The sequence below is a fragment of the Salvelinus fontinalis genome, chromosome 11, assembly GCF_029448725.1.
Source record: "Salvelinus fontinalis isolate EN_2023a chromosome 11, ASM2944872v1, whole genome shotgun sequence".
NCBI lineage: Eukaryota > Metazoa > Chordata > Actinopteri > Salmoniformes > Salmonidae > Salvelinus > Salvelinus fontinalis.
The window spans coordinates 48141988-48163637 of NC_074675.1; the positions used below are offsets into that span (position 1 = coordinate 48141988).

Here is a 21650-nt window from a genome sequence, read left to right on the forward strand (position 1 = left end):
TGGAAATTTTATGGTTTTTTTTCGATTTACAGACTTTGGTGTAACCACACATTAACACACATATTCAGCAGCGAAAATTGCTGCAATTCCACAAAAGCCGCGGCTCTTGTGTAGCCAGGGGAACAACTACTTCAAGTTCTCCGAGCGAGTGACGTCACCAATTGAAACGCTATTAGCGTGCACCCGGGTACCTAGCTAGCCATTTCACACCGGTTTCATATAGAACCTCTCCACTTGTTGGTGAAGTAAACTTTGTCACAGCTAACCTGTGTCTGCAGCCCCTCCAACCCTATGAGAGTCATCTGTTAGGTTTTTACCAGGTCCTTTCCCCAGTGTAGTGTACACAAGCCAAGGCTAGGTAGCCTTTGCTGACACACTGGGGAGTGCCTGGAGTGAGGACAGGCTATGGGCTATATATATTTGACAAACAAACAGAACCCTGCTATGGTGTATTCTACAGATCATAAAGCCTGCGTTCAGTTGATGGGCTTTTGTTCTATTCTATTCTATTCCCTTGTATTGACGTTCAAAGAAAGTTAATAACAGTTTAAAAGGATGATGAATGAGAACATCAAGCCTGCGGTAGAGGAAATACATGTGCTAATGGCCAATGTGTGAATACTGTGCAACAGGTGACTTCACTGTTAGGCTTACAGCCTGTATAGGTTTCCTACAGTACAGTTGGCAGGAAAGAGCAAGTGCTTTCCATAGACAACAGCAGGAGTGGCACCACTTGCAGGTGTGACATTATTCCTCAACAGTGTCATGAAATCTGGCAGATGATATAGTTATCGCTGGAAAAATGTATGACTGTTGCACATATGGTTTTTCACTCGATGGTGTCTTGTAGCTAATATCTAAAGTAAGAAAAAACCTGAAAGTAGTGCTCAAAAGCATGCAGCTGAGAACAGGGTAAAGGGATCCTTTTAGATTCAAAAATAACTGTAGCAGCATTATTGCTATCTCTCAGAAAAAAGTCATAATATCTTTTTCCGAGGGGGCCTGTATTTGTAGATCAGGGATTGGGCAACTTTGATGTGGGAGGGGGCCACAAAAAAAACAGAACTCATCGTGAGGGGCCACATGGGTCTGTGTGCCCACATCCATACAAAAGAACATTTCAAAAATTGCTGCAATTCTGCACATTTTGCCATGGGGCAGAGAGAAAAATGAGCAGTTTAACAGCTAATTTCCTGCAATTCTACACAATTTGCCATAGGGTGGAGGCAAATGTTTGCAGTTTTTAATATGATTACTGATGATCAATGGGCCTCACCCTGGTCGGTAATTCCACCATGCTTACTACAAGTTTAGACAGCTGGACGCTAGAATAACTTACCAATCTAAAGAAATTGGCTGACATGGGCTAATTGAGTGACTGCGGATGCAAAAACAAATTTCGAAATTGCACCTTTGGAATTCTATTACTCTAACTCTCAACGGTATGTTTTTAATTGGTCTGTAGGCCTACAAAAAGGGGGTGACCCTTCCCTGCTGTAGATTACACTGTTGTAATAGAGTATGAACAATATTAGAAAGCATAGGACGGTTGAATATGTAAGATTAGAAAAGCTTGTACTTATCATAATCATACTATGCTGTCTGGAGACTACTTTTATAATAGAATCAGTAAGAATTATCAGCGGATTGTAAATCTCCAGGTCTGGCAAAACACCGCCCTCTGGCGTCAGAAATGCAACATTGCGAGGTTGTAAACCCGCCTCTGTGGGTTACGCATGCGCGGAAGTTCAACGACCTGCACATTTCAAATCTTGGCGGCGGGTAAAAAAAAAATCTGACGAGAAAATACAATACAACAAAAGGATATAACTAAAAGGTACAAAGATGACGAGCACACTGAAAGGCATTACCCTGAAAGGCAGCGCCGAGCTTGTGGCCGAGTTTTTCTGTAAGTATTTCACCGACTTTGCTTTATTTTCGCCTGATCAGAAAGGAAAGGCATGCAATTTGAACGTGGCGATGGTTTTCTCTGCGGAAGCTAGCTGTCTAACGTTGTTTACAACCATCGCATCCGTATTTTCCATGACGATAAGTAATATTTATGTCCTTACATGTGAGTTTGCTATGCTAATATATCCATACGTTTGTAATTTTGCACCTTCATGCATTGAGACAACAATATTCTTACTAGTTAGCTTGCTAACGTCGTAACTTAGCTAACCACCTAACTTTATTTCTGTCCCTGCAGCATTCGGTATCAACAGCATCCTGTACCAGCGAGGCCTCTACCCTCCGGAGACGTTCTCCCGAGTCACCCAGTATGACATGAGCCTTCAACTCACCACTGACACGAAGCTGAAAAACTACCTGACCAACGTTGTGTCACAGCTCAAAGGTACAGTATGAAATAAACTCCTTTTAATCACGTTAGCACATGCGCAGAACGTTATAATAAATGGTGGCAGAGGTCAGGACCGCCAGACAGCACTTTATAGCAGGACTATCTAACCTTTGCTACAGTCACTTGTGTGGCTATTATTAACCCTATGTTATTTCTCACAAGGTCAAAATAGGTGTCATATTTCACAACTTAGTGTGTTGATTTTCTCAATTTTGATCAACGTTTTTGTTCCCTCAGAGATACCAGTATGTCTGTTTCTGGTGTGGTTTGGTGTGTAAATGGCAGAGTGGCTGTTTGACTAACTTGTGTCACTGTATTGCAGAGTGGCTGTTTGACTGCACAGTGCAGAAGTTGGTCCTTGTTATCACATGTCTGGAGACTAGTGAGGTGCTGGAACGGTGGCAGTTTGACATTGAGTGTGACAAGAGTGCCAAGGAGATCAGGTACTGTAGGATACTTCAGCAGCAGTGGACCTGACTACCACTAGCACACACATATGTGACAGCCTTTTTGTGTCTCTTCTCTCAGTGCTCCCAGGGAGAAGTCAATCAAGTCCATCCAGGATGAGATTCGCTCAGTCATCAGACAGATCACTGCCACTGTCACCTTCCTACCCCTGCTGGAGACTGCCTGTGAGTAGTGTGTGTGTGTGTGTGTGAGAACCAGTGTTTCCATTGGCCGTTAAGTGCCTGCTTTTGGCCAATAAAAAAACAAACGTAAGCCAACAAATAAGCACATTTATGGACACTTTGTTGACAAGCAAATATCCTGATGAAAATAAAACCTTTTTATAAATCACTTTTGCTATGCAGAGAGGTTGGTTCAGGTTGTTTTTCAATCAAATAAGCTCTCTACTCTTCCTGCCTGTCTGTCTTGAGCTTGCGTTAGCAACCTGCAACATTGTATAAATTTGTACCTGCCCGCAAATGTTCCTGCCTATTGCGTTCATGAGGTAGTTGTATACACGCTGGAAGTGTTCTGGTGTTTTATGACGTTTTGCTAGATTCATCTCCCTAAAAGATCATTTCCAGAAATGTCATACGTGTCCACCAAGGAGGATTATTTAGATAAAGCAATCTTCCTATAATAATCCAATGCCTGGTCAAGTAGTTACCTTTTTTAATTTATTATAAAAACAAATCTAGTTTGTTTTACTAGCTACTGTACCAAGGATGGAGGCATCTCTGGGAAAATAAATATTCTGTCCTAGACACTGAAACTAAGGAAATTGACAAGCCAGATAGAGAGATGTGCAAGAAGCTAATGTTCACTTGTTAGGCTCATTCCTCTTTTCATCAGTGTTTATGGGCACATAAAGGGACTGCATTAAATGGGTTTCTATTTTATCTTCTAAAATCTGGTCGGACATTTGACTGGCACATATTTTTCTGAACAGAAATGTTCCTGATGCTCCTTGATAACCCCTGAACTGTGACCCCTCTCCCCAGGTGCCTTTGACCTCCTCGTTTACACCGACAAGGACCTAGAGGTGCCTGACAAATGGGAGGAGTCGGGCCCCCAGATCATCGACCAATCGGAGGAGGTTCGCCTGCGCTCCTTCACCACCTCCATCCACAAGGTCAACAGCATGGTGGCCTACAAGAGGGCCGATTCAGCCTAGAACCTTGACCTCTAACCTGCCGCCCCCTGTACATAGTTATCGCTCAATGCCTCATCTTCCCTGCTGAATAAAAAAAGGCACGTTGGAGATTGACTACAATTGATCTACAAATCATAATCCATAGTAATTTAGGATCCAATGTGATTTGTAGGTCAGCCAGTCTGCAGTCGCCGACTGCAATCTCAAACGCGCACAATGGCTATGATAAAAAATATATATTACGCTTACCCTTTCCTACCTCCGCCTCTCATATCTCTCTCTCGTTATATATCTTTCTTTGTATATCTAAAGTCCTTTATACTGCTTATTCTGTTGTCTTTTTCTCTGTATTGGGAAGGCCTTGTTCTTCCTGGCTCACTGCTTTGATGTAAATATATTGCCTGTCACTGATCTCTTTTGGTCCAATGCATTTACTTCCTTCTGACCTTTACCTTGTGATCTATCCAGTTCTGAGCCTCACTGTTTTAGAAGCTAGTGGTTTATGTGTTGTATTTTTAAGAAATGTTCTAAAAATATATGAACGTATCCATTTGATCATCCTCAAGTCTTGTCTGTGTTTTACCACTGCGATGGACCAGACGGTGGCGACATAACCCGGGTTTCAGTCCTAGTTGGATATCAGCCATCTCTACATGTAAAATGAATGGTTGTTTAGACCAATGTGACATTATATCCACAGTTTGCACAGATGACCGAGCACAAAGAAAAGCAGTATCCTTTTAATAGGATGTACCATTCAACTTGTCACAGTGTTCATCAGTCACCAGAAACAGGGGGGAGGGGGAGGGGGGGCACACAGAAATATGATCTTTCTATAGTAGAAACCCTTTCTGCATGTCATTACCTCAGCCTCCACTAATAACCAACAGGTCCTGTGACCTCTATACTGTGGCTGTTCATAGCCATCTTTATAGGTGCAGTGCCTTCACATGCAACACACAGGTCTATCATTGGTGGAGAAGCAACACATGATCTGTTTTGACCAATCAGACACCAAAGCCGTGTGGAATTGGAACCAGAAAAGCAACTTGCCTCATTATCGAAGCACAGGAACAAGTATACAGTTATGGAGACTTCTTTAAGTACACAATACAACCACAGTAACCACATACATACAAGGAGAAAAGTGCTTCAGTTCGGACAAAGTCAAATTTGAGTTTCTCATGTGAATGACAGTGATACAGTCCACATGTCTGTACGTGACACCTACTATAGTATATTATGTGTGAATTGAAGCGGTTAGGAAAATGGAAAAAGTAATTTTCTTACAGAAAGGTGGTGAGTGGGTGGTTCAGCAGTCCTGTATTGGAAAGAATATAAAACCGAATGAATCCCTTTTTATAATTTCCATGAGAAAGTATCGTTTTGTATGAAATGCAAATGACCTTAAGGTGCAAATATATTTTAGGCTTCGGCGGTCAAGTGCTCCTTTCAACTCTAAAGGGAACATCAGAAAGGGAGCTGGTGCATTATGAGGGGGGGTCAGGGAGCTGGTCCATTATGAGGGCCTATGGGGGGGTCAGGGAGCTGGTCCATTATGAGGGGGGGGGGGGGGGGGGGCAGGGAGCTGGTCCATTATGAGGGCCTATGGGGGGGGGGGGGGTCAGGGAGCTGGTCCATTATGAGGGCCTACGGGGTGGGGTTATCTGTGCATCAGAGGAGGCTGTTGGAGGGGATATAGGTGGGAGGATGGGCTCATTGTAAAAAGTCGACTTGTGATTTCTATATGTTTGGTACCGTTCCATTAATTCCATTCCAGCCATTACAATGAGCCTGTCCTCATGTAGCTCCTCCCACCAGCCACCTCTGCCGTACATACAAAACGGGTTATTTTGGAAATGTTTTTGGAAATCATATCACAGGATGACAGTGGAACTTCTAGAACACACGTCAAGTCTTTGGTTTACAATTTACAAAATTCAAATAATAACACAATACGTAAAAATACAGTAAAGCAGTAAAGCAGAGACGTGTGTGTTCTCAACATGAAACTGACCTTACAGTATAGAAATTGAATAAATATATAAAACAAATAAATATGCAATAGGTAAGATGAGTGATTGTTACATAAGATGAACGTCCTCTCGAAACCTTTGTGTTGTGAGCATGTGGTGAGTGAGTTTACGCTGGTATTACTAACAAGCTTATGATTGTGGTGCTTTATGGTGGGTAAAAGTAAGTTGCATCTATACCGTTCCATTAATTCCATTCCAGCCAATGCAATCAGCTAAGGCCTGGGTTTCAAATAGTATTTGTAATCTTTCATTGAGCTGCTTGGTACAACGGAACCAATGCAATAGTCTCAAAAGTACAAATCCTGCCTGACCATCTGGCACTTCAGACAGGCTCATAATATTTAGGAGATTTCAAATCCTATTTGAACCCAGGCCTGTCTTTTCTCTGGTGGCACATTGATCCCTTGGTGCTCAGTAGGCCGATAGTAGCCACAGGCACACGCCACCCACACCTTCAGAGTTCTTCCTCCGACTGTGAGAGATATAATATAGTGACTCCTCCTTCATGTAGCAAGTCGACTTTGTGCAAAAAAAATATGAAAAAAATACTCTGGTAATAAATATAGCTTAGTGTTGATGTTGTCTTCTCAGGGTGGTGGAGGGATGGAGTGATAGTGGGGATGGAGGAGACGTTAAACAGGTCTACACCGCGCCGTTGAAGAAGTCTTTGTCACCCTGTTCAGCCAGAATCTTCCAATTCTGTCTGTTCTTCTGGCAGCCCTCGAGTAGTGGGGAACAGGACTCAGACATACTGGCCAGGGTCTGATGTACAGAGAGAGAGAGAGACAGACCAGCGAGAAAGTGAATGAGAGAGAATGACAGAATGAGAGAGTACCTTCCTTGTGTCAATGTCATACATTAACATGAAAAAAAATGACTCAATTTAGCAGAGGTTCTTATCCAGAGCGACTTACAGTAGTGAGTGCACACATTTTCATCGAACCCACAACCCTAGCGTTGCATGTGCCATGCTCTACATACATGCTATATGGCTAATAAAATGTTCCCTAAACATGACTAATAAAGACCAATCAAATCATGTCATAGCTTCACCTCATACAGCTGTGTACAGATGGCATCAATGAACGACACCTGCATGCTCGGAATCTTATCCTGCTTGTCCCGATTCATCAGATCCTAGAAAAGAAAACCATCTTTACAAACCTAGTTAAGTCCAAATCTAATTTGCTCCCACATTGACATCTGGCTTTGCTTGCCAACTAGTAAAAACCTGGCTTTGCACAAAGCCAACATGTGCACATGCCAAGATATTACAATCAGAATCTTGGAGCCTTGTAATTAAATTTCATAAAACCCTGCTTTCCAATGGCAATGGATCAACAGCAGCAGGGTAATAGTATAATAGTACATACCATAAGACAGCAACGATGGTAGAGAACAGAAGATGTGCTTACTATGGGCTCAATGTTGAGTTCTCTCTCCTTGTCCCCTTGCTCAAAGAACTCTGTAGCCACTAGCGTGGCTATCTGTAAGAGAAGATGGAGAGAGACAGAACGGGAGCTTTTAAAAGTGCCTCAAAGTGGTATGTTGTTTCAATTGGGTAAAGGACAAATTGGATTAGTGACCTTGTAGTCATTCAACAGCCACAAAGTCTGGTCTGTTAGACTATAACCCTATGATTGTATCTGAATAAATAGTTTAGCCAATCTGTTGTCCAGGGTTTTTAAACATTCATGTCTTTTGCAGATATCTAGGAATTTGAAAGTCGGGGCGGTGTTTCCATGAATGTGATACGACCAGGGGGTTTCAGGTTGGATAGGCAGCCTCCTGTTATATGAAGAAAAAAAATACACATATCCACTGTCAATTGTATCAGATAGCCTGCAATAGCACTCAGTATCCTACAAAGTATTCCCTGACGTTTGTAGCATGGGAATAATGCAGGAGAGAAATAGTGAAAGAGAAAAGAGAGAGAGAAAGTTCTGCTAACTGAGCAGCGACCACACTGCGTTGATGGACTCTTTCTCTTTACAAAGGATAAATGAAGATTGACTACAGCCTCGGGTTCTACAGCCTCGGGTTCCCAATCGAGGAAGTGTGTGTGTGGTAGCCATCTGCAGAACACTGATTGGAGCTGTGTAATTAAGCCTAGAGAGCCGGAGGGAGGTTCAGGGAGAGGAGGAGAGAAAGGGGGAGAAGGAGAAGACACATTTTTGTACACAGCTTGGCTGATGTAGTAACTGCTCTAATAATAAGATCTACTGAGCTCAACGAAAACTGTGTATGTGTGTGTGTGTGTGTGTGTGTGTGTGTGTGTGTGTATGTATGTATGTGTGTGTGCTGGAGGTACAGATGTACTCACCAGCTCTGTCAGTTCTGTTTGTATTATGTGAGGACCTGAGGAGAGGATCGGTCTAGAACAAGTTTCTGGGTCTAGAGCCGAGTCTCGGTCTAGAATAGGTTTCTGGGTCTAGAATAGGTTTCTGGGTCTAGGAGCCGAGTCTGGGTCTAGGAGCCGAGTCTGGGTCTAGGAGCCGAGTCTGGGTCTAGAACTGAGTGTCTATCCTCCTCTAAGAATAGTTCTAGAGCTCTTTGATCACAAACACACACGGTTAGAGACTTGTCAGAACCTCTCCTTCCATTGCATCTACGGAGCTTGATGAGGAACAGGAGGAAGAGACTTACACAGGGAAGTGGAAATGACACCAGGAGAAGATGAAAGAGAGAGACAGAAAGAGAACATAATATAAGGGGTGAAAAGAAAAGGGAGAGGGACTGAAAAAGGATGAGAACAATGAGAGCTGTGTGAGTGAGAATGAAACGTTTGAAAGAATATCAAAGGAGATAGCAGTAACAACACCACAGTAACAAGAACACAGTAACAAGAACACAGTAACACCACAGTGACAAGAACACAGTAACAAGAACACAGTAACACCACAGTAACAACACCACAGTAACAAGAACACAGTAACACCACAGTGACAAGAACACAGTAACAAGAACACAGTAACACCACAGTAACAACACCACAGTAACAAGAACACAGTAACACCACAGTAACAACACCACAGTAACAAGAACACAGTAACAAGAACACAGTAACACCACAGTAACAAGAACACAGTAACACCACAGTGACAAGAACACAGTAACACCACAGTAACAAGAACACAGTAACACCACAGTGACAACACCACAGTAACAAGAACACAGTAACACCACAGTAACAACACCACAGTAACAAGAACACAGTAACAAGAACACAGTAACACCACAGTAACAAGAACACAGTAACACCACAGTGACAAGAACACAGTAACACCACAGTAACAAGAACACAGTAACACCACAGTAACAACACCACAGTAACAACACCACAGTAACAAGAACACAGTAACACCACAGTAACAACACCACAGTAACAAGAACACAGTAACAAGAACACAGTAACACCACAGTAACAAGAACACAGTAACACCACAGTGACAAGAACACAGTAACACCACAGTAACAAGAACACAGTAACAAGAACACAGTAACAAGAACACAGTAACAAGAACACAGTAACAAGAACACAGTAACAAGAACACAGTAACAAGAACACAGTAACAAGAACACAGTAACAAGAACACAGTAACAAGAACACAGTTGAGTTTATGAAGTGAGTCTTGAGTCTAGTGAATGTGATCCCACTTTTCACTTACCCTCTTCTGTACTGGCCAGGGCTTGGTAATGGCAGAGATGTCACATGCAGTCATCAGCATTGACCTACAGCGAGTGATACACAAGCATATTGTTGAACAAGCAGGGCAAGAGAGTGGGTTATGTTGAACCATGATGTTCAGCATCACTCCATCAAGGGAAACATAGTATTGTTTCTAACAAAGTTATCTACATATATTTCAGGATGTGGAAATAATCAGAATTCATGTAAACGTGACAGTTTTGACAACATACCTTGTCCTAAAAAAGTGGTCTCTTGGTACAACTTACCCCGAACCGCAGGACAGGGTAAGCCTCTTACACAATTCTGTACTGAATGACATATTACCACTACCTTTTTAAAACCATGTCTATCTTTATTTCCCAAACACTATTCAACACAATCAATCGCTTTTTTTGTCTTCTAATAATTTGAAGCATATTTTAACACCGGCTTAACACCTAATAAACACTTTGTACTGTTTTAAAGGCATACTTCGAGATGTTGGCAATGAGGCCCTTTCTCTACTTCCCCTGTCACGTTCCTGACCTATTTATGTTAGTTGTTATGTGTGTTAGTTGGTCAGGACGTGAGGTTGGGTGGGCATTCTATGTTTTCTGTTTCTGTGTTGGTTTTGGGTTGCCTGGTATGGCTCTTAATTAGAGGCAGGTGTTTGGCGTTCCTCTAATTAAGAGTCATATTTAGGTAGGCGTTGTCACAGTGTTCGTTGTGGGTGATTGTCTTCCGTGTTTGTGTTATGTTTGCACCATACGGAACTGTATACGGTTTGTTCGGTTTATGTAGTCTGTTTCCTATTCGTGCGTTCTTCGTGTCTATGTAAGTTCTCATGTTTAGGTCAGTCTAAGTCGTTTGTTATTTTGTATCATTTCAAGTGTAGTTCGTGTTCGTTTTTCGTCTTGTCATTAAATTCATTATGTATTCACAACCTGCTGCGCCTTGGCTCCCTCAATACACCTCCTCCTTTTCCGAAGAGGGAGAGGAGGAGGATCGCCGTTACAGAATCACCCACCATACCAGAGCCACGCAGCGGAGTCAACGGAGTAAGGGACAGGAAAAGAAGGAGCAATGGACATGGGACGATGTATTGGATGGAAAGGGTTGCTACACTTGGGAGGAGATCCTGGCTGGTAGGGATCGCCTCCCATGGGAACAGCTGGAGGCACTGAGGAGAGCAGAGGCTACCGGAGAGAGGAACCGGAGCTATGAGGGAACGCGTCTGGCACGGAAGCCAAAAAAGCCCGTAAGTAATTCCCAAAAATTTCTTGGGGGGTGGCTAGGAGGTAGTGGGCCAAGGGCAGGTAGGAGACCTGCGCCCACTTCCCAGGCTTACCGTGGAGAGCGGGAGTACGGGCAGGCGCCGTGTTACGCAGTAGAGCGCACGATGTCTCCTGTACGAGTGCATAGCCCAGTGCGGGTTATTCCACCTCCCCGCACTGGGAGGGCTAGATTGGGTATTGAGCCAGGTGTCATGAGGCCGGCTCAACGCGTCTGGTCTCCAGTGCGTCTCCTCGGGCCGGCATACATGGCACCTGCCTTACGCATGGTTTCTCCGGTTCGCCTACATAGCCCGGTGCGGGTTATTCCACCTCCCCGCACTGGTCGGGCAACCGGGAGTATTCAACCAGGTAAGGTTGGGCAGGCTCAATGCTCAAGAGTGCCAGTACGCCTCCACGGTCCGGTATTTCCGGCGCCACCTCCCCGCCCCAGCCTAGTACCTACAGTGTCTACACTACGCACTAGGCTACCAGTGCGTATCCTGAGCCCTGTTCCTCCTCCACGCACTCTCCCTGTAGTGCGTGTATCTAGCCCGGTGCCTCCAGTTCCGGCCCCACGCACTAAGCTACCAGTGCGTCTCCAGAGCCCTGTACAAACTGTATCTTCTCCCCCTACTAATCCTGATGTGCTTGTCCTCAGCCCGGCGTCACCAGTGCCGGTACCACGCATCAGTTATAGAGTGGGCTTTGAGAATACAGTGTGCCCTGTCCCTGCTCCCCGCACTAGTAGGAAGGTGCTTATCATTAGCACGGTGCCTCCAGTTCCGGCACCACGCACCAGGTCTACAGTGCACCATATCCGGCCAGAGCCATCCGTCTCCCCAGCGCCATCTGAGCCATCCGTCTCCCCAGCGCCATCTGAGCCATCCGTCTCCCCAGCGCCATCTGAGCCATCCGTCTCCCCAGCGCCATCTGAGCCATCCGTCTCCCCAGCGCCGTCTGAGCCATCCGTCTGCCATGAGCCTGCAAAGCCGCCCGTCTGCCATGAGCCTGCAAAGCCGCCCGTCTGCCATGAGCCTGCAAAGCCGCCCGTCTGCCATGAGCCTACAGAGCCATCCGCCAGACAGGAGCCGCTAGAGCCGCCAACCAGACAGGATCTGCCAGAGCCGCCAACCAGACAGGATCTGCCAGAGCCGCCAACCAGACAGGATCTGCCAGCCGCCAGCGAGCCATGAGCAGCCAGAGCCGTCAGAGAGCCATGAGCAGCCAGAGCCGTCAGAGAGCCATGAGCAGCCAGAGCCGTCAGAGCGCCATGAGCAGCCAGAGCCGTCAGAGCGCCATGAGCGTCGAGAGCCGTCAGCCTGCCATGAGCGTCGAGAGCCGTCAGCCTGCCATGAGCGTCGAGAGCCGTCAGCCTGCCATGAGCGTCGAGAGCCGTCAGCCTGCCATGAGCGTCGAGAGCCGTCAGCCTGCCATGAGCGTCGAGAGCCGTCAGCCTGCCATGAGCGTCGAGAGCCGTCAGCCTGCCATGAGCGTCGAGAGCCGTCAGCCTGCCATGAGCGTCGAGAGCCGTCAGCCTGCCATGAGCGTCGAGAGCCGTCAGCCAGCCATGAGCTGCCCTTCAGCCTGAAACGGCTAGATACCCAGAACTGCCCATCAGTCCAGAGCTGTCTCTCTGTCCGGAGCTGCCTTTCAGTCCGGAGTTGCCCCTCTATCCTGATCTCCCTCTCTATCTTGATCTACCTCTATATTCTTATCTATCCCTCTGTCTTGATTTATCTCTCTGTCCCGGTGCTGTCCTTATTAGTGAGGTTATTAAGAGGATTTTGTGGGGGTAAAAAGAGGGTGGACATTCTTAGAGGGAGGAAGCTAGGATGGATTATGGTGGGGTGGGGACCTCGCCCGGAGCCTGAGCCACCACCGTGGTTAGATGCCCACCCAGACCCTCCCCTAGACTTTGTGCTGGTGCGTCCGGAGTTCGCACCTTGTGGGGGGGGGTAATGTCACGTTCCTGACCTATTTATGTTAGTTGTTATGTGTGTTAGTTGGTCAGGACGTGAGGTTGGGTGGGCATTCTATGTTTTCTGTTTCTGTGTTGGTTTTGGGTTGCCTGGTATGGCTCTTAATTAGAGGCAGGTGTTTGGCGTTCCTCTAATTAAGAGTCATATTTAGGTAGGCGTTGTCACAGTGTTCGTTGTGGGTGATTGTCTTCCGTGTTTGTGTTATGTTTGCACCATACGGAACTGTATACGGTTTGTTCGGTTTATGTAGTCTGTTTCCTATTCGTGCGTTCTTCGTGTCTATGTAAGTTCTCATGTTTAGGTCAGTCTAAGTCGTTTGTTATTTTGTATCATTTCAAGTGTAGTTCGTGTTCGTTTTTCGTCTTGTCATTAAATTCATTATGTATTCACAACCTGCTGCGCCTTGGCTCCCTCAATACACCTCCTCCTTTTCCGAAGAGGGAGAGGAGGAGGATCGCCGTTACAGAATCACCCACCATACCAGAGCCACGCAGCGGAGTCAACGGAGTAAGGGACAGGAAAAGAAGGAGCAATGGACATGGGACGATGTATTGGATGGAAAGGGTTGCTACACTTGGGAGGAGATCCTGGCTGGTAGGGATCGCCTCCCATGGGAACAGCTGGAGGCACTGAGGAGAGCAGAGGCTACCGGAGAGAGGAACCGGAGCTATGAGGGAACGCGTCTGGCACGGAAGCCAAAAAAGCCCGTAAGTAATTCCCAAAAATTTCTTGGGGGGGGGCTAGGAGGTAGTGGGCCAAGGGCAGGTAGGAGACCTGCGCCCACTTCCCAGGCTTACCGTGGAGAGCGGGAGTACGGGCAGGCGCCGTGTTACGCAGTAGAGCGCACGATGTCTCCTGTACGAGTGCATAGCCCAGTGCGGGTTATTCCACCTCCCCGCACTGGGAGGGCTAGATTGGGTATTGAGCCAGGTGTCATGAGGCCGGCTCAACGCGTCTGGTCTCCAGTGCGTCTCCTCGGGCCGGCATACATGGCACCTGCCTTACGCATGGTTTCTCCGGTTCGCCTACATAGCCCGGTGCGGGTTATTCCACCTCCCCGCACTGGTCGGGCAACCGGGAGTATTCAACCAGGTAAGGTTGGGCAGGCTCAATGCTCAAGAGTGCCAGTACGCCTCCACGGTCCGGTATTTCCGGCGCCACCTCCCCGCCCCAGCCTAGTACCTACAGTGTCTACACTACGCACTAGGCTACCAGTGCGTATCCTGAGCCCTGTTCCTCCTCCACGCACTCTCCCTGTAGTGCGTGTATCTAGCCCGGTGCCTCCAGTTCCGGCCCCACGCACTAAGCTACCAGTGCGTCTCCAGAGCCCTGTACAAACTGTATCTTCTCCCCCTACTAATCCTGATGTGCTTGTCCTCAGCCCGGCGTCACCAGTGCCGGTACCACGCATCAGTTATAGAGTGGGCTTTGAGAATACAGTGTGCCCTGTCCCTGCTCCCCGCACTAGTAGGAAGGTGCTTATCATTAGCACGGTGCCTCCAGTTCCGGCACCACGCACCAGGTCTACAGTGCACCATATCCGGCCAGAGCCATCCGTCTCCCCAGCGCCATCTGAGCCATCCGTCTCCCCAGCGCCATCTGAGCCATCCGTCTCCCCAGCGCCATCTGAGCCATCCGTCTCCCCAGCGCCATCTGAGCCATCCGTCTCCCCAGCGCCGTCTGAGCCATCCGTCTGCCATGAGCCTGCAAAGCCGCCCGTCTGCCATGAGCCTGCAAAGCCGCCCGTCTGCCATGAGCCTGCAAAGCCGCCCGTCTGCCATGAGCCTACAGAGCCATCCGCCAGACAGGAGCCGCTAGAGCCGCCAACCAGACAGGATCTGCCAGAGCCGCCAACCAGACAGGATCTGCCAGAGCCGCCAACCAGACAGGATCTGCCAGAGCCGCCAGCGAGCCATGAGCAGCCAGAGCCGTCAGAGAGCCATGAGCAGCCAGAGCCGTCAGAGAGCCATGAGCAGCCAGAGCCGTCAGAGCGCCATGAGCAGCCAGAGCCGTCAGAGCGCCATGAGCGTCGAGAGCCGTCAGCCTGCCATGAGCGTCGAGAGCCGTCAGCCTGCCATGAGCGTCGAGAGCCGTCAGCCTGCCATGAGCGTCGAGAGCCGTCAGCCTGCCATGAGCGTCGAGAGCCGTCAGCCTGCCATGAGCGTCGAGAGCCGTCAGCCTGCCATGAGCGTCGAGAGCCGTCAGCCTGCCATGAGCGTCGAGAGCCGTCAGCCTGCCATGAGCGTCGAGAGCCGTCAGCCTGCCATGAGCGTCGAGAGCCGTCAGCCAGCCATGAGCTGCCCTTCAGCCTGAAACGGCTAGATACCCAGAACTGCCCATCAGTCCAGAGCTGTCTCTCTGTCCGGAGCTGCCTTTCAGTCCGGAGTTGCCCCTCTATCCTGATCTCCCTCTCTATCTTGATCTACCTCTATATTCTTATCTATCCCTCTGTCTTGATTTATCTCTCTGTCCCGGTGCTGTCCTTATTAGTGAGGTTATTAAGAGGATTTTGTGGGGGTAAAAAGAGGGTGGACATTCTTAGAGGGAGGAAGCTAGGATGGATTATGGTGGGGTGGGGACCTCGCCCGGAGCCTGAGCCACCACCGTGGTTAGATGCCCACCCAGACCCTCCCCTAGACTTTGTGCTGGTGCGTCCGGAGTTCGCACCTTGTGGGGGGGGGTAATGTCACGTTCCTGACCTATTTATGTTAGTTGTTATGTGTGTTAGTTGGTCAGGACGTGAGGTTGGGTGGGCATTCTATGTTTTCTGTTTCTGTGTTGGTTTTGGGTTGCCTGGTATGGCTCTTAATTAGAGGCAGGTGTTTGGCGTTCCTCTAATTAAGAGTCATATTTAGGTAGGCGTTGTCACAGTGTTCGTTGTGGGTGATTGTCTTCCGTGTTTGTGTTATGTTTGCACCATACGGAACTGTATACGGTTTGTTCGGTTTATGTAGTCTGTTTCCTATTCGTGCGTTCTTCGTGTCTATGTAAGTTCTCATGTTTAGGTCAGTCTACGTCGTTTGTTATTTTGTATCATTTCAAGTGTAGTTCGTGTTCGTTTTTCGTCTTGTCATTAAATTCATTATGTATTCACAACCTGCTGCGCCTTGGCTCCCTCAATACACCTCCTCCTTTTCCGAAGAGGGAGAGGAGGAGGATCGCCGTTACATCCCCAGAGTCAGATGAACTCGTGGATACCATTTTTATGTCTCTGTGTCCAGTATGAAGGACGTTAGAGGGAGTTTTTTGCAAGCCAATGCTAACTAGTATTAGCACAATGACTGGAAGTCTATGGGCATCTAGTAGAATTGATCCCAACCTTGAAAGATGCACAACCAAGCTGTCCCCAGGTGAATATGTATATGCATTGTGTCCACTAACCTCAGTAAGTCTTTATGGTAGTCATCATCCCAGACAAACTGGCTGTTCTTGGTCAGTTCAAAGAACTCTCCTCTCCTCCTGAAAAGACAGGCAGTAAATTTGATATCTGTCTTTCTCCCCGTCTGCCTGCAGTCTAGTCATACGCCCACACTTCAGACAAGGAGAGGGAGGGGAAGAGAAAAAGAGCGAAAGAGCGAGAGAGTGGGGGAAGAGCTGAGATTAGGAGATAAGGAGAAAGTTGTGAAAAACAGAAAAAGTGTTAGGGGGGGAGGAGAGAGAGAGACAGTCAATTACTGCTTCAGTACATTATAACTAGATCTTCTAATGAATAGGCCAACGGTGGGAACAACTTACACCTTGACATTTTCCACAGCCCATCAAGCTTAATTGAAGTTCTAATGAAAACTCAGCATAAAATGTGACCTGAACGGTTGTACCTACTTCATGTACAGAGCCAGGTCCGTAGCCAGAATAGCCCTCTCGATCATCTTCAGAGTGGCCTTGTACTCATCCAGAGACAGGCTGCTTAGAATCTGATTCCCCTGGGGGGGAGAAAGTGATGGAGAGAGAGAGGGGAATAGAGGGAGGGAGGAATGAAGGAAAGAGAGAGAGAGAGAGAGGGGGGAGGAATGAAGGAGAGAGAGAGAGAGGGGGGGGTAGAGGAAGGGAGGGGGAGAGGGGGAGGGAGGAGAGAGAGAGAAAGAAAGGGAGGGGAATGGAGGCGAGAGAGAGAGGAATGAGGGAGGGAGGAAGGAAGGGATGGAGGGATGGATGGATAGAGAGATCGAGAAGGATGGAGAGAGATGCAGGGAGAGAGAGAGGTAGGGATGACAAATTATTGAGCCAGTTCAAATTTTGTCACGTGAAAATGTGAAAGTTAAATGAAAAAAAATAACAAGGAATAAATACACAATGAGTAAGGATAACTTGGGTATATACACAGGGTACCAGCACTGAGTGTGCACGGGTATGAGGTAGTTGAGGTACACACAGTGCTGCTTGAAAGTATGTGAACCCTACAGGGCTGGTCATTATTTTGCTATAAAAGAAACATAAAATCCTCATCTAAACCCCAATTCATAATAAAGACATTCCAGGTAAATGACAGAAACCCCAAAAATATGATATATTTTCATTGTTTATTTAATTAACAAAAGTAGTTAATTTAACAGAAACTCAGATGTGACATGTGCAAAAATATGTCAAAACATTAGCAGTGATAACTTGTAGTAAACGGCTCCTATAGCCAGTAATCAGTCTCTGACATTTGTTTTGAGGGATTTTTGCCTACTCCCCTTAGGTTTGAGGGGTGTCTGGCATGAACTGCCCGTTTCAGGTCCTGCCACAGCATCTCGATTGGATTTCGGTCAGGAATTTGACTTGGCCAATCCAAAACACAAATCTTCTTTCTCTGTTTTTGCCAAACAGAGCAGTGTTGATTGTGACCAGAAATGTCAATTTTGAACTCATCGGTTCATAGAATGGACTTCCAGAAACCTTCAGGTTTGTGCAGGTGGTATCTGGTTAAGACGGGCAGTTTAACAGCAGGGGCTTCTTCCTATCAACCCTCCCATGATGGGAATTTTGATTCAGTGTTCTTATTATTAGAGCATGCACAGTTACCTGAGCTGCAGCAAGGAAGGTCTGCAAATCTCTAGATGTTATGTTTGGGTTGGCTTTTACCAGATGTATTATTGCTCTTGAGGCTCTTGGGGATATTTTGGAAGGGCGTCCACTTCCAAGACGAGTTGCTGTCATGTTAAATGCTCTCCATTTGTAAATGATTTGCCTCACAGTGGACTGATGAAGCACAAATCTTTTTGAGATGATTTTATAGCCTTCCCCAGACTGATGTGCTCTCACTACCCTCGTCCTGATGTCCTCTGAGATCTCCTATCCTCTCTGCATGGTGTGCTTTGCATTCACCTGGATGGGTAACACCAGACTGACCAGGTTTCTTCTCTCTATTTAACAGAGTCCCACCCAAACTCTTTCCTAACGATCTCTCCTTTGATTGGTTCATTTGGTACCCAATTATTTACCCACCTGATTCTACTTACCTACTTAATTTAACCAATGCAACTTGGGGTTCACTGATTTTTCCACCTGCACTAATTCCTTTTTAATTTAGTTTTTCTATGACACACATGATTTCCTCTACAGTGTAGAATTTGATTTTGTGTAGACTCTACACCAACAGATGGTATTGGTAAATAGAAACCCGTTATGTCAGATCAAAATCAAATTCTGATTAAATTAAGATTTCATGGTAAAAACGAAATAAATCTGTAATTGCACATTTTATTACATTACAGCCTTATTCTAAAATTTCTCCGCAATCTACACACAAAACCCCATATTGACAAAGCAAAAACAGGTTTGTAGAAATTTTAGCAATGTATAAATAAATAAAAACAGAAATACCTTATTTATATAAGTATTCAGACCCTTTGCTATGAGACTCGAAGACAGGATTGTGTCGAGGCACAGATCTGGGGAAGGGTACCAAAAATTGTCTGCAGCATTGAAGGTTCCCAACAACACAGTGGCCTCCATCATTCTTAAATTGTAGAAGTTTGGAACCACCAAGACTCTTCCTAGAGCTGGCCACCCGGCCAAACTGAGCAATCGGGGAGAAGGGCCTTGGTCAGGGAGGTGGCCAAGAACCCGATGGTCACTCTAACAGAGCTCCAGAGTTCCTCTGTGGAGATGGGAGAAGCTTCCAGAAGGACAACCATCTCTGCAGCACTCCACCAATCAGGCCTTTATGGTAGAGTTGCCAGCCCGCATGGAGTTTAACAAAAGGCACCTAAAGACTCTCAGACCATGAGAAACAAGATTCTCTGGTCTGATGAAACCAAGATTTAATTATTTGGCATGAATGCAAAGCATTACGTCTGGAGGAAACCTGGCACCATCCCTACGGTGTAGCACGGTGGTGGCAACATCATGCTGTGGGGAAGTTTTTCAGCGGCATGGACTGGGATTCTAGTTAGGATCGAGGCAAAAGTACAGAGAGTTCCTTGATGAAAACCTGCTCCAGAGCGCTCAGGACCTCAGACTGGGGCGAAGGTTCGCCTTCCAACAATACAATGACCCTAAGCACACAGCCAAGACAACGCAGGAGTGGCTTTGGGACAAGTCTCTGAATCTCCTTGAGTGGCCCAGCCAGAGCCCGGAATTGAACCCGATCAAACATCTCTGGAGAGACCTGAAAATAGCTGGGCAGCGACGCTCCCCATCCAACCTGACAACTTGAGAGGATCTGCAGAGAAGAATAGGATAAAATCCCCAAATACAGGTGTGCCAAGCTTGTAGCATCATACCCAAGAAGACTCGAGGCTGTAATCGTTGCCAAAGGTGCTTCAACAAAGTACTGAGTAAAGAGTCTAAATACTTATGTAAAAAATATATGTATTTTTTTACTTTTGATAAATTAGCAAACATTTTTTTTCTTTGACATTATGTGTTATTGTGTGTAGATTGATGATGAAAAAAAGGATTGAATACATTTTAGAAGAAGGCTGTAACCTAACAAAATGTGAAAATAGTCAAAGGGTAAGAATACTTTACGAAGGCACTGTATACAGTAGGTAGGGATAAAGTAACTAGGCAACAAGATAGATAATAAACAGTAACAGCAGCGTATGTGATGAGTTAAAAGAGATTAGTGCAAAAAAGGGTCAATGTAGCTATTTAATTAACTATTTAGCAGTCGTATAGCTTTGGGGTAAAAGCTGTTCAGGGTCCTCTTGGTTTCAGACCTGCATTGCTACCGCTTGCCGTGCGGTAGCAGAGAGAACAGTCTATGACTAGGGTGGCTGGAGTCTGAAAATGTTTAGGGCCTTCCTCTGACACCGCCTGGTATAGAGGTCCTGGATGGTCAGGAAGCTTGGCACTGATGATGTACTGGGCCGTACGCACTACCCTCTTTTGTGCCTTGCGGTCGGAGGCCGAGCAGTTGCCATTACCAGGCAGTAATGCAACCCTTCTGGATGCTCTCGATGGTGCAGCTGTAGAACCTTTTGAGGATCTGAGGACCCATGCCAAATCTTTTCAGTCTCCTGAGGGGGAATAGGTTTTGTCGTGCCCTCTTCACAACTGTCTAGGTGTGCTTGGACCATATTAGTTTGTTGGTGATATGGACGCCAAGGAACTTGAAGCTCTCAACCTGCTCCACTAGAGCCCTGTCGGTGAGAATGGGGGCGTGCTTGGTTCTCCTTTTCCTGTAGTCCACAATCATCTCCTTTGTCTATATCACGTTGAGGGAGAGGTTGTTGTCCTTGCACCACACGGTCAGGTCTCTGACCTCCTCCCTATAGGCTGTCTCGTCGTTGTCGGTGATCAGGCCTACCACTGTTGTGCCATCAGCAAACGTAATGATGGTGTTGGAGTCGTGCCTGGCCGTACAGTCATGAGTGAACAGGGAGTACAGGAGGGGGCTGAGCATGCACCCCTGAGGGGCCCCTGTGTTGAGGATCACCGTGGCAGATGTGTTGTTACCTACCCTTACCACCTGGGAGCGGCCCGTCAGGACTTCCTTTGATACTGTGCACCAGCTGTTGTTTACAAATATACATAGACCACCACCCCTTGTCTTCCCAAAGGCTGCTGTACTATCCTGCCGATAGAGTGTATAACCCACTAGCTGTATGTTATTCATGCCACGACTCTGTGAAACATAAGATATTACAGTTTTTAATGTTCCGTTGGTAGGATATACGTGTTTTTAGTTCATCCCATTTATTTTCCAGCAATTGTGCGTTGGCTAATAGTACGGATCTCCTGATCCTCACAAGGCACCCCAATCTCCTTCTGCGAAATCTCTGTCTCTTTCTCCTGCAAATGACAGGGATGAGGGCCTGTTTGGGTGTCTGGAGTAAATCCCTCTCGTCCGACTCATTAAAGAAAAATTCTTCGTCCAATTCAAGGTGAGTAATCGCTGTTCTGATGTCCAGAAGCTATTTTTGGTCATAAGAGACGGTAGCAGCAACATTATGTACAAAATGAGTGTCACGTGTGTTCCCTCTCCGGCCTCCCTATACATGTCACTCCCTTTTGATTCCTTCCCCAGGCGTCATTGTTTCTGTTCCAGTGTCATGTCTGTGCGTTGTTCGTGTTTCTTGTTTTGTATTATGTTGAGTTTATTTATTAAAACACTCACTCCCTGAACTTGTCAGGCTCTCATGCCTCAGCCGGATCGCCAGGCTACCCTGCCTCAGCCAGCTCGTCAGGCTTTCATACCTCCGCCGGATAGCCAGGCTCCCCTGCCTCAGCCGGTCTGTCAGGTTCCCGCTCCCTAGCCGGCGACAGGTTCCCACGCATCAGCAGGGGTAACGGTCCACTTC

At 46.8% G+C, this 21650-nt stretch overlaps 2 protein-coding genes across 3 annotated transcripts in view; one reads left to right on the forward strand and one right to left on the reverse strand.

The window, feature by feature from the left end:
• The first annotated feature begins 1745 nt into the window (after window positions 1-1745).
• Window positions 1746-4522, forward strand: mad2l1 (MAD2 mitotic arrest deficient-like 1 (yeast)). Of its 2 annotated transcripts, none has more exons than XM_055938947.1 (5): window positions 1746-1909; window positions 2210-2356; window positions 2685-2805; window positions 2891-2994; window positions 3811-4522. In XM_055938947.1, exons 1-5 carry the CDS (start codon window positions 1846-1848, stop codon window positions 3981-3983), a joined length of 609 nt encoding a protein of 202 aa, XP_055794922.1. In that variant the 5' UTR covers window positions 1746-1845; the 3' UTR covers window positions 3984-4522. The 2 variants fall into 2 exon arrangements, with proteins under 2 accessions (XP_055794922.1, XP_055794921.1); XM_055938946.1 differs by lacking the exon at window positions 1746-1909 and adding an exon at window positions 1968-2074.
• A 1060-nt stretch (window positions 4523-5582) lies between these two features.
• Window positions 5583-21650, reverse strand: part of LOC129864737 (cGMP-specific 3',5'-cyclic phosphodiesterase-like) — a 97503-nt gene continuing 81435 nt past the window's right edge. The window contains exons 16-21 of the mRNA XM_055937032.1: window positions 16744-16844; window positions 16303-16380; window positions 9667-9730; window positions 7414-7485; window positions 7052-7135; window positions 5583-6760 (exon numbers count right to left, since the gene is read on the reverse strand). Of these exons, the coding sequence (XP_055793007.1) occupies window positions 6641-6760; window positions 7052-7135; window positions 7414-7485; window positions 9667-9730; window positions 16303-16380; window positions 16744-16844 (519 nt within the window). The 3' untranslated portion in view covers window positions 5583-6640. The remainder of the gene's footprint in view (window positions 6761-7051; window positions 7136-7413; window positions 7486-9666; window positions 9731-16302; window positions 16381-16743; window positions 16845-21650) is intronic.

Excerpts from the sequence above, each read along its gene's own strand:
- mad2l1 (XM_055938946.1), top strand. The coding sequence starts at position 1,981 with ATGGTTTTCTCTGCGGAAGCTAGCTGTCTAACGTTGTTTACAACCATC. Across the intron at positions 2,806-2,890 it reads AAGAGTGCCAAGGAGATCAG|TGCTCCCAGGGAGAAGTCAA; the intron begins GTACTGTAGGAT and ends CTCTTCTCTCAG. Across the intron at positions 2,995-3,810 it reads ACCCCTGCTGGAGACTGCCT|GTGCCTTTGACCTCCTCGTT; the intron begins GTGAGTAGTGTG and ends CCCTCTCCCCAG.